Raw genomic sequence first — 16,484 nt, 5'->3', positions numbered from 1 at the left:
CTACCCTCCCCTGTCGGCGGTCACATTTTATTGATTCAAATTTGTTCAAATCATATTAATCCCCACCCCCTTTAGGGGTATGTAGGGACCTCATATGCACTAAAGTTTTTCAATACTGAACTGATTTTTGCTTTTTTCCTAGCCACAGTGCTCAGGTGAGCGATGTGGCCCCTGGGCCTCTTATTAAATGTAGTCATGTATTTTGGCATCTTACAACTCTGAAGATACACAAGCTTGTTCATAAATTTTTATAAACTCAAATAAGCAAATATTTCTAGCAGAATGTAATGATATGGCAAAGGAAAGAGGCACTGAGGAATATTAGAGTCACACAAGTCCCCTCGGTCATTTACCATTCTCCATATGATATTTTGGTCAGAGAGTCAGTTTTTAGCTCACCTCGACGAAGTCGAGATGAGCTTATGCTATACCCCAGGCGTTGGCATCGGCGTTAGCGTCGGCATCCGGGTTAAAGTTTTAGGATCTGACCTAGATTTTCCAGATGAGTGACCAGGTTAAAGTTTTTGGAGCAGGTACCCAATTATAAGCTCTACCTGGACCAAACCTGCATGGATGATGCATCAAAGGAAGGACACAACCATACTTACTTCAGATGCTGGATCTGACCTACATTTTCCAGATGAGTTACTAGGTTAATTTTGAAGCAGGTCTATTCCCAAGTGATTATTTAAGCCTTACCTTGACCAAACTTGCATGGATGATGCATCTAGGGATGGACGCTACCACACTTGCTTCGGATGCTGGATCTGACCTAGATTTTCCAGATGAGTGACCAGGTTAAAGGTTTTGAGTAGATACCTAACTATAAGCCTTACCTTGACCAAACTTGCATGTATGATACATCTAGGGATGGACACTACCACATTTGCTTCAGATGCTGGATCTGACCTAGATTTTCCAGATGAGTGACCAGGTTAATGTTTTTGGAGCAGGTCCATTCCCAAGTAATTATAAGCCGTACCTTGACCAAACTTGCATGGATGATGCATCTGGGGATAGACACTACTATTCTTGTTTTGAAGCTGGGTCTGACCTAGATTTTCCAGATGAGTGACCAGGTTGAAGTTTTTGGAGCAGGTCCATTCATAAGGAACTGTAAGCCCTACCTGAACCAAACTTCCATGGATGATGCATCTAGGGATGTACACTAACTAACCTGCTTCAGATTCTGGATCTGACCTAGATTTTCCACATGAGTGAATCTGAACCAAATTATCATGGATGATCTAGAGATGAACACTTCCAGACTAGCTTTGGATCCTGAATCTAATATTGATAGATATTAATCTTGGGATGTACACTAAATATGATGTGAGATTTGCCTTACTTATAGATAACGTATGTTTTTTTAGACTCAAGTGATTTTCTCCGATCAAGAATCTTTGGGCCAATTTCAATAGAACTTGGCACAGAGTATCCTTGGGTGATAGGGATTAAAGTTTGTTCAAATAAAGGACCACAACCTCTTCTAATGGAAGATGACTAAGAAATAGTGAAAATTGGGAGGGTGTTTTTAGAAATCTCAAGAAATCTCAAGAATCACTGTGCTAGAAAAGAGGAAACTTATGTGAAAGCTTCTTGACATTATGTAGATTCAAATTTGTTCAAATCATCAGCCCCAGGGGTAGGATGGGGCCATGATGGGTAATCAAAGTTTTATATAGAAAAAATTAGAAATATATAGGAAAAATCTTTAAAAATCTTCTATTCAAGAACAGCAGAACCCTGGTAATTATTTGGAAGTATCCTCATGTTGTGTAGATTCAAGATTGGTCAATTCATGACCCTTGGGGGTAGGGTGGGGCCACAATGGGGGATCAAATAAGAATATTTGGAAAATATCGATCTTTAAAAATCTTCGTTTCAAGAACAGCAAATCCATGATAAGTGACTCTGATCTGGAAGCATCTCAGGTATTTTAAATTCAAGTTTGTTCAAAACCAAAGCGCGGGGGGTAGGATGTGGCCACAATGGGGGATCAAAGTTTTACGTTGGAATATATAGGAAAAATATTTAAAATCTTCTTCTGAAGAATAGCAGTCATAATAAATCATATTGACATGGAAGCATCCTCAAGTAGTGTAGATTAAAGTTTAAAATCATGACCTCCAGGGGTAGGGAGGGGCCACAATGGGGGAATCAAACTTTTACATAAGAATACATAGGAAAAAATCTTCTCAAGAACAGGAAAGCTATATTTAAGGAATAACTGTCTTATTTTTCGAATTCATGAAGTGATCAATGGATTAGCTTGTGTGATAATTTGCATAAACGCCGAAGGCGTTTATGCATAAAATTATCACACAAGCCAATCCATTGATCATCTTCATGAATTCGAAAAATCTGATAGTTATTTCTTATATTTACATGCTTTGATTCCGCCAATCCACGGGCTCCAAGCCTGCTTCTCTCTAGGTGTTGCCCCGCCCTGCACGTGTTTTTTTTTTTTTTTTTTTTTGGAACCGCACCAAAACATTCATGAAGAAATAAATTACATTTACAATTGGTAATTTTATCTCGGACAAAGACATTGGAAATGTAAATATTTAGTCATATTGACATAGAAGTATCCTCATGTAGTGTAGATTCAAGTTTTTCTCATATCATTTCAATTTCATTTTACCTTTATTTTTTTTAACTCTCCCTCGCCCTCTTTTTCGTAAGACAGAATCTTTGACTTCATGCTTCAAAATAAGACATTTTTCATTTTCGGATTTTCCTTTTACATTTGTATTTCCCTTTTTCGGAACCCCTTTGCTCTTTTAAATGCCCATTGAAATGTATTTTAGCGTCACTGTAGCGACTACGACAAGAATAGTCTCGTTCAACCAGATACTCGGCTGTCTCCGTAAATCTCCGACCAGCCAGAGGTCTGCTGGTCGGAGTTTACGGAGACAGCCGAGCGTCTGGTTGAACGAGACTACGACAACAAGTAATTTTCAGGTATCCTGCGGGGATTTTATCTTTTGAAATCGCAATAATATTGAAGAATTCAATAATGCAAATGTGAATACAATGAGCGATCTCCTTTTTTGGTTACGTTCCTCGTAAGATGTCGGTATTTCTCTACTGAGGGATTTATAGGAGGTACTTGCCTATCCATCCTTAACTAGATTATGGGATATTCAAGTGTCTGTGACTAAGAAGTTTATGACTCGAAAACATTAGAAGATAACCTCTCCATCCTTATCTTGATTAATTGTATTTTTGTGTCCGTGACTAAGATGTTTAAGAAGGAATACCACACCAAAATTTTATTTCAGACTTTTACGACATCCCTGATGAGTAGTGGTTTCAGCATAAAAAGGACAATATAAGCTCTTAATTATTTGATAAGAATTTTTTTCCCTATTTTTCATAGAAAACGAAAAAAAAATATTTAATTAGCAAATAAGACGCTTTAGGGCTAAAAATTTGTTGTAAATGAATGCTTAATAAGAAAATCTAATAAGATATGTTAATAAAAGCTGGATAGGCATTTTAATTGTTTATTTTTGAATAAAAAAATATTTATAAAAAACCCCACATAATTTGTGAATATTTTTTAAACCTATAGTTAAAATCTTCATAAAACTAGTAACAACTAGGGAGAATATGTTAGTCAATCATATATAAAAAGAAATTAAATTGCGAAATATTAGAGAGATTATTTTTTTTTTTTATTTTGTCCAATCCTGATCGAAATTAAACTGATCCCAACCAGAATTTTGTAATAATTGGAAATAGATAACATTTTCTCAAAAATATAATGTTTTTTTTTTAATCGGGGGTGTTCATATACTACTTAACTTAAGATTGTGTGCTTGTCAATTTATCTACATGTATAACCTTGCAATAATTTAGTTACCTGAATGACTTAATTGTAATACATTTCTACCGAGTGAGTAAATCTATCACCTTTACGTATTCTTTACCATAACATTTACCTCTCATAACGCAAGCAGTAGCCTTAATTGTGCAATCTATGTTACTTTTTATTGTTTAATATCAATTATACATTACATTTACGTTTTCTTCCTTACAAGCTTAAATAATGTTGATACCGTCAACATATATAAATGTTCACAAGAATGATTGATCTGGAAGGTTTTTTTCCTAACTAATTTGGCTTGAAGGAATGTCATAGCTTGCATCAAAAACTTCTGGAGGCTCTTCAGTTTCTGAAATGAATAAGCGATTTTTTTTTTTAGATTTTGAAATTAATAAAAAACAAAAAAAATGTTTTGATAGAATCCACTCTAATATAACTTTCTCAAAAAAGGATTTTTTTACTAGGCTCTGTGAAGAAAACTGACAAGCTTAAAAATATTATTGCTCTACAAATCAAATATTACATTTATCTGTACAAATGTACAAACAGAAACATTTCCTTAGTTCGGTTGATATCCTTTATCAAGACAATGTATGAATTACAAAAATATAAATCTTATAAAAATAATGAAAGAGAATCTTTTGATGAAAGCTGGAGACCTATGAAAGACCTTTTTTCATAATACTCTTTCAACTCTCTCTCTCTTACTTTCTTCTCTCTTTCTCTCTCAGTTTTTTTTGTAAAAAGAAACCATTGAAAATGCAATAAGTTATAAAAAAAAAAAAAAAGTTTTCTACTTGTAGTTTCAGAACAAAACCTCAGACATTGTTTAAAGGAAATAAAATGAAAATTATTATTTCTGTCCTCCGATTTAGTGCAAAAACCTAAGGGAGTCGACTGGGGTTAATTTTACACCAAATTTAACTTACATTGACTTCAGTGTACATGGCAAGTTTAGGGGTAATCTACGGTCAGGGTTTTTTTTTGGGGGGGGGGGGGGACTTAAATTATAATATGTGATGAGTAATACGATATTCTACATTATATGTAAGAAACACAAAATTCTACCATATGGTTCCAGAGGGGGCATCTCAAAATGTCAAAATTAACGAATTTTTCCAGATTTTATGCAGTATTACAGGATATGACAGATAGAATACATAAATAACAAAAAATAGTTGTAAGATTCTTTAATTTCTGTATTTTTAATTTCAAGAGCTTATACTTTATACTTTTTCTTTTATAACATTTTTATGACACCCTCTTAAAGAACTTCAGTTTATCATTACGTCACAAACACACTATTACGTTGAAAACACAGTATAACGTTATCTTGAAGAGTTTAGAGAAGTTATTTTTGAGTAAATTACCAGTTGAAGAAGGATCAGGGTTAGGGTTTTCCTCGACCTCAGGCCTATCAGTTTCTGTCTCCCCAGGTCTCTTAGCTTCTGTCTCCCCAGGCATATCTGCTTCTGTTTCCCCAGGTCTCTTAGCTTCTGTCTCCCCAGGCACATCTGCTTCTGTCTCCCCAGGCACATCTGCTTCTGTCTCCCCAGGTCTCTTAGCTTCTGTCTCCCGAGGTCTCTTTGCTTCTGTCTCCCCAGATATATCTGTTTTTGTTTCCCCAGGTCTCTCAGCTTCTGTCTCTGCTAATTGAATTTTAAAAAAAGAAACAATCGTAAGTTGCGGATGTTACATCTTTAGGTCAATATGATCATTTATTCTTTCATTTCACACATGTATTTTTTGTCACACATGAATGTCAAAATTCAGGGTTAGAATCTTTAAAAGTTAACTAATTTAAAATATGATATAACAAATGTGCAATCGGAAAATTCAAAGGACAAGAGTTATATAAAATACCTGCATCCGATGGGATGGACATTTTCTTTTGCTGACTCATACTGATCAAAATTAAAAGAAAGATATAAGCTAAAAAACAACTTTTATCTTTTCTTACTTTCAATCAAACTTAAGTATATACACCCCCTTTTTTCGCCATCTAAAAAAATCTTTCCATCTTCTAAAAATTACCTTTCTAAATTAGTTTTTGATATCTTAAAAAATTATTTCTATTTAAATATAAAAGACGAGCTAAAAACAACTTTTATTTTTTCATCTTTCAAGGCATCACAAAATCGCTAAAATTACTTCTCGCTTAAACATGTTAGGAAAAATTGCTAAATTTGTGTCTACCTAAAAAATCCACTTTTATGCTATTGTTACTTTAAGTACAACTTCAACACACGAATATTTCACGTGTACTTAAAAGCTTTATATTCATTCATTCTCACAGTAAAGTACCTCGCAATTTGCTGGGGTACCTAGAAATTTATTTCACGCACTCCGGACACGGGCGCTAATTGACGCTTTAGATACGACCATTCTTTTTTCACATACACACATCACGCACATTCAATAACAACTAATCTAGCATTAATAAAGCAAATTGAGCAATTTCAATGAGAATTTCAAGTTCTTCTGTACAAATCTTTGACTGTCACAATTTGGAATACTAGTATAACTTTGTCAAAGTTGCGCAGATCATCTAAATTCGGAAAGCCGTAATAAAACACTTTATAGAGAAATGTTCAAGAAAATATGAATAGCAAATACTGATTTAACTGAAATTTTCATATTACATAACGATATTTAGAACACAGATTCCTATTTCAAGAATAGTTGCCCATTTTGCTTTAAGTCTTACAAACATGTTAAATTACAACTTAAAATCCTAAGTAAGATTTCATTTTACCAGTTTTTTTTCCTTATCTAAAGGAATTCTTAAATACAATCTGTACTAATGCTTTAATTTCGCATCAATAATATTTAGTTCTTAATTTCTTTCTTAATAACCTAACGATGAAATATTTTGCCTACCTTTTTCACGTCTTCTTTTTTCCGCTGTCTGTGAAATTATGCGCTTACCCTATTCAAAGTCTGCACGCGCTCAACGTGTTGACCTAAGCATTTCACACCTGTTGCGGATGTCATCCTTTTCACAAAGCCAGCGAGCGCTCTTTGATGACTTAAGATTTTCACACTTACAGCGGGTCACGCTATGCACAGCGAACGGATGAGTTAATTAGTGGTCTGAACTTGTTTTTAACCTGCGCTGATGTCTTGATAATTTTTCAAAGATTAAAGTTGATTTTTTTCATCTATCTGATTTTTCTTTTCCTTTTTTTATCCAATAAAGTTTTTAAATCTATCCCTTTATTTTATAGATATTTCTAGTGCTTGAACATCCAAAGTCAGTTAAAGTGCCCCAAACAGTTTCAAAAAACGGCTGAAGATTTTCAACTCAGAAAACAAAGGAAATGTTTTGATTTTGATAGAACAATATTCGAATGATCAGAAAACACATATGATAGCTCTTGAAAGGGGGTATTATATTCTGCACACATATGGAACAAATACAATGTAATTTTAGCAGTGAATTACGTTATTTCTTAAGGTGTTATCAAAAAAATTAAATACATTATTATTGTAGATTCAAAATGGTGTTTCAAGTAGTTGTATTTGATAGAGATATATATAACTATCCAATTAAAAACTGCAGTGCAATTGAAAATTTACCATATATTGAAAAATATTCCATATTTACACATAGTTAATGTACGAAAAATTAATAATATGGATTTTGAGAAAATGACATCTTATTTTTTCTTTGTTTAAACTCACATACTCAGATTAACAAAGAAGTTTGTATGTGTTTGCAGATGTATACCTTTTATATAAAGACTCTCAAGTTTTTACATTTTGGAATTCAAAGTAAACGTTTATTTTGAGACAGGAGCAAACTGTCTTCTTTGTAACGTAATTCACATTCATCCATAAAATGAAAACTAATGATTATTATTGGTTGAATAACACCATTTTTACAAACTAAAATACAGAAAATGATTATAAATACTGCAATATCTTTGCAATAGACATCATAATTATATATATCTAGATTGTTATCATTGTAAAACATCACATTTCACACACCTTGGTATTTTTCAGATGAAATCAAAAGCAGTATATTCTGAAAGTGCAGAATTACTACGGTACATGTACCTATTACAGATGATTTAAACATTATATCTACACGATTTCTGGCGTTGCACTTAAGTTTGGTGGGATTAAGCATCAAATTATATTTCAAAATCAATCTGTATTATAAAACAAACAATGTAACGTAATTCACATACCAGATTGTAAGTGTCAATATGGAAATAAATGTTTAAAGTAAGGAGAATTTTCTTATTTAAGTGTGTTCTATTTAGTTCTTTAAATAAATTTTGGACCTTTTCTAGACCCTTTTACTATTAAAAAGATCTGTTTATTCCTGTACTGAGATGAGGCGATTTTTGGGTTAATTCTGAAGTTGGTACATAAAACTTAATTTTACACGTTAGACCTCTTTTTCCAGGTAGTTATCTCCTTCTTTGGCCTTTACCTACCACCGATATTTCTTTTGGGGCTCAGCATTAATCATTTTAGTCATTATCTAAGATTAAAACTGTAATTATGTAATGTGTGAATTACGTTACACTGTTGTGGATTACGTTACACTATTATACAGACCTTGCCTGATGTAAACACCGAGCGAATCAATGTTTTATATTTATGATATCTTAGTAGAACATATATCCTTCATTTTCAAAACGAAATTCCTATAACACTATGAACGATGAGATAGTTTTATTTATTTAAAAATAAAATTTTCAGTTTTAAGATAGTTTTTTTAAACCGCTGCATTAGTCAAACCCGTTCCCGCCTTTAAACTTCCTTTCTATAAGTTCCTATATGATAAGTGATGACATTGAATAAAGATTCATGGTAATTTTGCTCCTAGTTAGGATTCTTTTATAACAAAAAGAAAATTGATCATAACGTAATTCACTGTAACGTAGTTCACGAACTTCGACTTTAATTCAAATATTTAACTAATGACAACAGTTTAAGGCATTGTCTATGTGTGATTTATAATGGGCATAAGTGTGTATATCAGTCAGGAGATTTGATGTTCGTAGCATTTTGGAATTGTGTGTAAGATCACGTAACGTAATTCACAATTAAATGCAAAAATGGAAAATTTTCAAAATTCGTGAATTTTTTGATACAGATGTTATCATATGCCTGTAAATCATTATTCTTTTTTATTTTGATAAGTTAATAATCAATTTTAGCCATGTAACGTAACCGTTAATGCCACTTACAATTTCGTTAAAGCAGTGAGAAAATCGTAACGTAATTCACTGCATTAAATGGGACATTCAAATTACGCAGTGCAAAATTTTTTTTTTGGATATCGCAGAGAAATTATAAGTAAAAATGAGTTGTTTAACCCTTTTTTTGTTATAATATACAATATTTAGCATTTTTATTGGTAATCCTAAATTATTTTTTCAAACCTGAATAAAACCACCCTTGTTTGTGACACCCTGTTTTGATAAAATTAGGCTTAGAAATCCTTTACATTTGAATAGTAAACGGGATCAATACATCGTAATATCTATATTTTTAAATCGATCATACCTTAACATCACATTTCAACCACTAAACAACTGAAGGTGCGGGTTTTTGTCCTCAAAAACTGTTTGTGACATCGAAAACTATTTTTGGGGCACTTTAACTGACTTTGGATGGCTAACGCTTACAACAATGAAGTTTAAGAAAAATAAGATCTACAGTAGATTGATTAATATCCAAAGTTTTTTTTCAATTTGACGTTAAAGTGGCATTTTGCAATAATAAGCACTCTCGAAAAATAAGGAATCTATAGTTTTGGGGAACTTGAATCTGCATTTTTGACCTAATTGAAGAAATTAACAATAACAAACTTAAAAAAAAAATTAGTGTGTTATTACAGTTTGGTTAATCTAGACGCAAATGTAACAAGAAAACCGTAAAGTGGAGCATCCAATCGCATATTTATGAATCAAGGCAGGATTCGACATCAATCCCGATGCAAATTACGTTTCTGCATTTTTGACCTAATTGAAGAAATTAACGATAATAAACTTTTTTTTTTTAAAAAAAGTGCATCATTTCAGTTTGGTTAATCTAGACGCAAATGTAACAAGAAAACCGTAAAGTGGAGCATCCAATCGCAAAGAGCATATTTATAAATCAAGGCAGGATTCGACATCAATCCCGATGCAAATTACGTTTCTTCCGTTTTATACAGAATTAACTCACTCACCCATAAACAAACATACACGGTTGCATTACTACCCCTTTTCCAACTCCGTTGCGAGGGGATAATAGCTCAAAAGATACTTGAAAATGGCGTTGCCCTTCCCCCTCCTTCCTCGTATTTGTGAAAGAAATTTACATTTGTACATTTAAAAAAAAATATCTGGTTAAATACTTTTTTTGCTTGCTCTGCTCCCTTGTTTTAAAGGGTTGATGTTTAAGATTTAGGAGTTAAATAAATGTCTATGTCTAAGGAGTTTATTGGAGTCCAGACCTTTGCAAGTTCCTTGAATTCCCGTCGAACATGTTTTCAAGGGTTAAATTAATGTCTGTAAAGGCCGGTTTACACTATGCATCTTGACACATGCATCTTGGATGCATGTGTCAAGATTCACAGTGTAAAAGCCCCTTGTGTCAAATTAAATGGGTGTTGCATCTTGAACGATGGAATAGAACTTGTTTTATTCCGTGCTTTAAGATGCATGGAACTGACAAATGAAAAGAAAGGTCAGAGTTGATATTGAATCATTTTTTCATTTAGTATCAAAAATAGCTTCCCAAGATACACAAAAACAGAAAATACTGATTAAGCCTACACTTAGAAAAACTTATTTGATTATTATGATATAGAGGAGTTTTTGTTTTGGAATAAATATGAATTATATCTTCCAAGAATTATCATAAAAAGGAAATTAAGAATAATTTGTTCAGCTAAAATAAATTTGGAAATGAAATTTGAAGGTATTGTTGTTTTTTTAAGTAGAGAAATTTCATCTTTACAAAGTATTCTAAAGATGCATGCATCAAGACACATAGTGTAAATAAGAAGATGCATGAGGCAAAATTGAAGCATGAGTTTAGATGCATATGTCAAGATGCATAGTGTAAACCGGCCTTAAGGAGTCGTAAGGTTTTGGAGGTCCTTGATTTTCCGTTCTTTACTTGCTTAAGTTTTAAACTAGGTGGCAAAAGCAATGGGGGGGGGGGCCTTGATTGTCTATTTTAACTTGATTTAAGGGTTTAATGATGTCTGAAACTAAGGAGTTTATACGTGTCCAAAGCATTGGGAGGTCCTTGATTGTCTATTTTAACTGATTAAAGGGTTTATTGATGTCAGAGACTAACGAGTTTATATGTGTCCGAAGCATTGGGAGGTTTTTGATTGTCTATTTTAACTTGATTTAAGGGTTACCGATGTCTTAAACTAAGGAGTTTATAGGTGTCCAAAGCATAGGGAAGTCCTTGATTGTCTATTTAAACTTGATTTAAGAGTTAAATGATGTCTGAAATAAAGGAGTTCAAAGGTGACAAAAGCATTGAGAGGTCCTTCATTTTTTATTTTAACTTGATTTAAGGGTTAAACGATCTTTGAGACTAAGGAGTTTATATGTGTCCAAAGCATCCTTCATTGTCTACTTTAACTGATTAAAGGGTTTATTGATGTGTGAGACTAACGAGTTTATATCTTTCAAAAGCATTGGGAGGTCCTTGATTTTCTATTTTACCTTGATTTAAGGCTTAAATGATGTCTGAAACTTAGGAGTTTATAGTTGTCCGTAGCATTGAGAGGTCCGTGATTGTCTATTTTACCTTGATTTAAGGGTTAAATGATGTTTGAAACTAAGGTGTTTATAGGTGTCCAAAGCATAGTGAGGTAATTGATTGTCTATTTTAACTTGTTTTAAGGGTTTAATGATGTTTGAAACTAAGGAGTTTATAGTTCTCCGTAGCATTGAGAAGTCCGTGATTGTCTATTTTAACTTTTATTTAAGTGTTTGATTAAGGAATGGAAATTAGGTAGCTATTAATTTCATTTCTTATAATTTAATTTTTATTCATTAAGTGTACGAAAAAAGATGATTGCCCTTAAAAAATTACTTCAAATCGTACAAAATGTAAATGTAACGTCAGGCGGATCGATACGTTTTTGACGCAAGTCATTGTGACGTAGGCAACCCATTTTATACAAAATAAAGTAATTTTTTTATCCAATCAAATAGCGCGTTATAACCAGAATTGAATTATTGATGTTTGAACTCAGGAGTGTAAAGTTGTCCGTAGTATTGAGAGGTCATTGATTGTCTATTTCAACTGGATTCAAGGGTTAAATGACGTTTGAAACTAAGGAGTTTATACGTGTCAAAAGCATTGGAAGGTCCTTGATTGTCTACTTTAACTGAAGAAGGGGTTTATTGATGAATGAGACTAACGAGTTTATATGTTTCCAAAGCATTGGGAGGTCCTTGATTGTCTATTTTAACCGATTAAAGGGTTTATTGATGTCAGAGACTAACGAGTTTATATGTGTCCAAAGCATTGAAGTTTTTGATTGTCTATCTTAACTGATTTAAGGGTTTATTAATGTCTGAGACTAACGAGTTTATATGTGTCCAAAGCATTGAGGTTTTTGATTGTCTATCTTACCTGATTTAAGGGTTTATTAATGTCTGAGACTAACGAGTTTATATGTGTCCAAAGCATTGGAAGGTCCTTGATTGTCTATTTAATTTTGATTTAAGAGTAAAACGATGTTTGAGACTAAGGAGTTTATATGTGTCCAAAGCATAGGGAGGTCCTTGATTGTCTATTTTAACTGATTAACGGATTTATTGATTTCAGAGACTAACGAGTTTATATGTGTCCGAAGCATTAGGAGGTTTTTGGTTGTCTATTTTAACTTATTTATGGGTTTATTGATGTCTGAGACTAACGAGTTTATATATTTCCAAGGCATTCGGAGGTCGTTGATTGTCTATTTTAACTGATTAAATGGTTTATTAATGTCTGACACGAACGAGATTATATGTGTCCGAAACATTGTGAGGTCGTTGATTGTCTATTTTAACTTGATTTAATGGTTGAATGATATCTGAAACTAAGGAGTTTATAGGTGTCCAAATCATAGGGAGGTCATTGATTGTCTATTGTCACTTGATTTAAGGGCTTAACGTGTCCAAGGCATTGGGAGGTCCTTGATTGTCTATTTAAACTTGATTTGAGGGTTAAATGATGTCTGAGACTAGCGAGTTTATATATTTCCAAAGCATTGGGAGGTCTTTGATTGTCTATTTTTACTGATTAAAGGATTTATTGATGTCTGAAACTAAGGAGTTTATATGTGACCAAAGCATAAGGAGTTCTTGATTGTCTCTTTCAGCTTGATTTAAAGGTTACATGGTGTCTGAAACTAAGGAGCTTATAGTTGTCTGTAAGATTGAGAGGTCCTTGATTGTCTATTTCAGCTTGATTTTAGGGTTGAATGATGTCTGAATCTAGGAGGTTTAAAGTTGTCTTAAGCATAGGTATGTCCTTGATTGTCTATTTTAACTTGATTTAAGGGTTAAACGATGATTGAGACTTAGAAGTACAGGGTGTCCCAAAACATATGTTACACTTTTAAACCGTTATAAAAATTTTATGCCTCAAGTTACAATAATGAAATTTAAAATATATAATAAAATTGTTATAATTTTTTTGTGAAGCATACAGTTGCCACAATTTCCTTATTAATCATCAATATTTTTTCTTTAGAATAACATATGTCATTTTACAACATGTTCCAAATGACGTCCATTGAATTGAAATTGTTTGAACACAATTCCTGAAGTTTTTATTTACCAAGCTCTAAATATAACATATATATTCTAACAGTTTAACTCTAAATACCTTCACAAACATGTAAATAGTATTCTTGAGGATTTTCATAAGAAGATAGCAATATTAGTAGTAAAGTTTTACAAATTCTACCAGTTCTCAACATAAAGGTTCCATATCAAAATATGATGACGTCATTAGGACGTCATAATTATCTGACTCTTGAACTGAAATTTAAAGAAAGTTTGTCTATTTTATACATTAGAAGTTGACAAAATATCTTTGTGAATGCTATTAATTTGATAAAGTTATAGGTGATTAAAAGTGTAACATATGTTTTGGGACACCCTGTATATATGTGTCCAAAGCATTGGGAGGTCCTTGATTGTCTATTTTAACTGATTAAAGGGTTTATTGATGTCTGAGACTAACGTGTTTATACGTTTCCAAGGCATTCGGAGGTCGTTGATTGTCTATTTTAACTTGATTTAAGGGTTGAATGATATCTGAAACTAAGGAGTTTATTGGTGACCAAATCATAGGGAGGTCATTGATTGTCTATTGTCACTTGATTTAAGGGCTTAACGTGTCCAAGGCATTGGGAGGTCCTTGATTGTCTATTTAAACTTGATTTAAGGGTTGAATGATATTTGAAACTAAGAAGTTTATTGGTGACCAAATTATAGGGAGGTCATTGATTGTCTATTGTCACTTGATTTAAGGGCTTAACGTGTCCAAGGCACTGGGAGGTCCTTGATTGTCTATTTAAACTTGATTTGAGGGTTAAATGATGTCTGAGACTAACGAGTTTATATATTTCCAAAGCATTGGGAGGTCGTTGATTGTCTATTTTTACTGATTAAAGGGTTTATTGATGTCTGAAACTAAGGAGTTTATATGTGACCAAAGCATAAGGAGTTCTTGATTGTCTCTTTCAGCTTGATTTAAAGGTTACATGGTGTCTGAAACTAAGGAGCTTATAGTTGTCTGTAAGATTGAGAGGTCCTTGATTGTCTATTTCAGCTTGATTTTAGGGTTGAATGATGTCTGAATCTAGGAGGTTTAAAGTTGTCTTAAGCATAGGTATGTCCTTGATTGTCTATTTTAACTTGATTTAAGGGTTAAACGATGATTGAGACTTAGGAGTATATATGTGTCCAAAGCATTGGGAGGTCCTTGATTGTCTATTTTAACTGATTAAAGGGTTTATTGATGTCTGAGACTAACGTGTTTATATGTTTCCAAAGCATTGGGAGGTCGTTGATTGTCTATTTTAACTTATTTATGGGTTTATGGGTCAAATCCCTATGATTTGATCACCTAGAAACTCCTTAGTTTCAAACATCATTTAACCCTTGAATCAAGTTAAAATAGACAATCAAGGACCTCCCTATGATTGGTCACCTATAAACTCATTAGTTTCAGACATTATTTAATCCTGAAATCAAGTTAAGATAGACAATCAAAGACCTCACAGTGCATTGGACACATATCACTCGATAGTCTCAGACATCAGATAAACCCTTAAATAAGTTAAAATAGACTATCAAAAACCTCCCAATGCTTCGGACATACATAAACTCGTTCATCTCTGACATCAATAAACCCTTAAATCAGTTAGAATAGACAATCAAGGACCTCCAAATGCTTTGGAAACATATAAACTCGTTAGTCTCAGACATCAATAAAATCTTTAATAAGTTAAAATAGAGAATCAAAGACATAACAGTTGGCCATTCTCTTATGCATCACTATAATTCAATAAACCATGCATCGGATACCCTTGTACTTCAACAAGTTTTAGCGATATCGCTACTGATGGAAAATTATCAAAATGGAGTTAACATTTAGTTTGTGATTAAAATATCAATTTTGGACACAATTATATGCCGTTTATTAAGAAAATATCCCCAAAAATCGAGTTTTTAGGAAAAACTGAAAATTCACCATGGATCGGACATTGTTCACAATGCATCGGACAGACGGTATGGAGACCGGAAAAATATCATACTTTGATCACAGTGCTTTAAAATCCTTGATATGGATATATTTCCATCTTTTATCTTAGAAATAATCCTAAACATAGATTTAATCGACGATATTATTGCACAAATGTAGAACGATTCTACACACCTCACTCTGTCTTAGAAATGCTTTAAAATGCTTATAATGCGGTAATTCGCGCCTTTTTCTCATGGTTTATCATACTCTGGTTAGTAGAAATAAATTGAGTCAAATTCCAGACGTCATATATCGATAACTTGTATTTTGACTGAAAATATAGAGTTTTTATTTTCTTTTCCCGCAAAAAACAGCTGTCAGCTGGGTTCTGTATGAAAATGGTAGTGCTTACCTTTGCATCGAAAAGTGTCCGATGTACGGTGAAATTAGCATGCTAGTAAAAACCAGCTCTAATAAGAATTAAACAAACATTGAAGTGAAATTTCCTTATAATTTATGTAAAATTACCAATCCCTGACAAAATTCACCAAAGTCCGACTCGTTCCGTGGAAATCGAATTTAAAAGAACGATAACTCTAAAAATTGCAAAATCATAAATTTCGGGTTATTCCCCTTTGATGATGTAAAATATGACGTAATTTCAAGGCCATTTTTATCACAACATGATAAACAAAATCGGTATCATTAAAAAATTTAAATCTTCATCTTTATGACAGAAACAAATAAATACACAGAACTCTTAAGTTGAAAGAGAGTTTATTGCCTAAAGTTGTCCGAAGCAAGGTATGTGTCCGATGCATGGTGAACTCACCCTACATGATGTATGTCCTGCAAAAGAGCAGAAAAAAGCTGGTCAGGTTAACACTTGTGTTAACTCAGTGTATCCGAAGGACCGGATTCTACGTCCCAC

General features: G+C 32.9%; 1 protein-coding gene across 1 annotated transcript; it reads right to left on the bottom strand.

Annotated features, from left to right (window-relative positions):
* Positions 1-4,031: 4,031 nt before the first annotated feature.
* Positions 4,032-5,735, bottom strand: LOC134245649 (phosphatidylglycerol--prolipoprotein diacylglyceryl transferase-like). The gene is made up of 3 exons (XM_062727929.1): positions 5,696-5,735; positions 5,203-5,478; positions 4,032-4,181 (listed from the first exon to the last, which is right to left on the bottom strand). The coding sequence occupies exons 1-3, from the start codon at positions 5,733-5,735 to the stop codon at positions 4,117-4,119; spliced, it is 381 nt and encodes a 126-aa protein (XP_062583913.1). The 3' UTR covers positions 4,032-4,116.
* Between the last annotated feature and the right edge of the window lie 10,749 nt (positions 5,736-16,484).

The sequence above is a fragment of the Saccostrea cucullata genome, unplaced genomic scaffold (assembly GCF_032062105.1).
Source record: "Saccostrea cucullata isolate Sc308-1 unplaced genomic scaffold, CSIRO_AGI_Scuc_v1 ctg2180, whole genome shotgun sequence".
NCBI classification, from domain to species: domain Eukaryota; kingdom Metazoa; phylum Mollusca; class Bivalvia; order Ostreida; family Ostreidae; genus Saccostrea; species Saccostrea cuccullata.
Note: the sequence above shows the minus strand (reverse complement) of the source record. Positions and strands in the feature narration are given on the sequence as shown.

Coding starts and splice junctions, on each gene's coding strand:
- LOC134245649 (XM_062727929.1), bottom strand. CDS start 5,735: ATGAGTCAGCAAAAGAAAATGTCCATCCCATCGGATGCAG. Junction 5,479..5,695: donor GTCCATCCCATCGGATGCAG/GTATTTTATATA, acceptor TTCAATTAGCAG/AGACAGAAGCTGAGAGACCT. Junction 4,182..5,202: donor CCCTGATCCTTCTTCAACTG/GTAATTTACTCA, acceptor TATTCATTTCAG/AAACTGAAGAGCCTCCAGAA.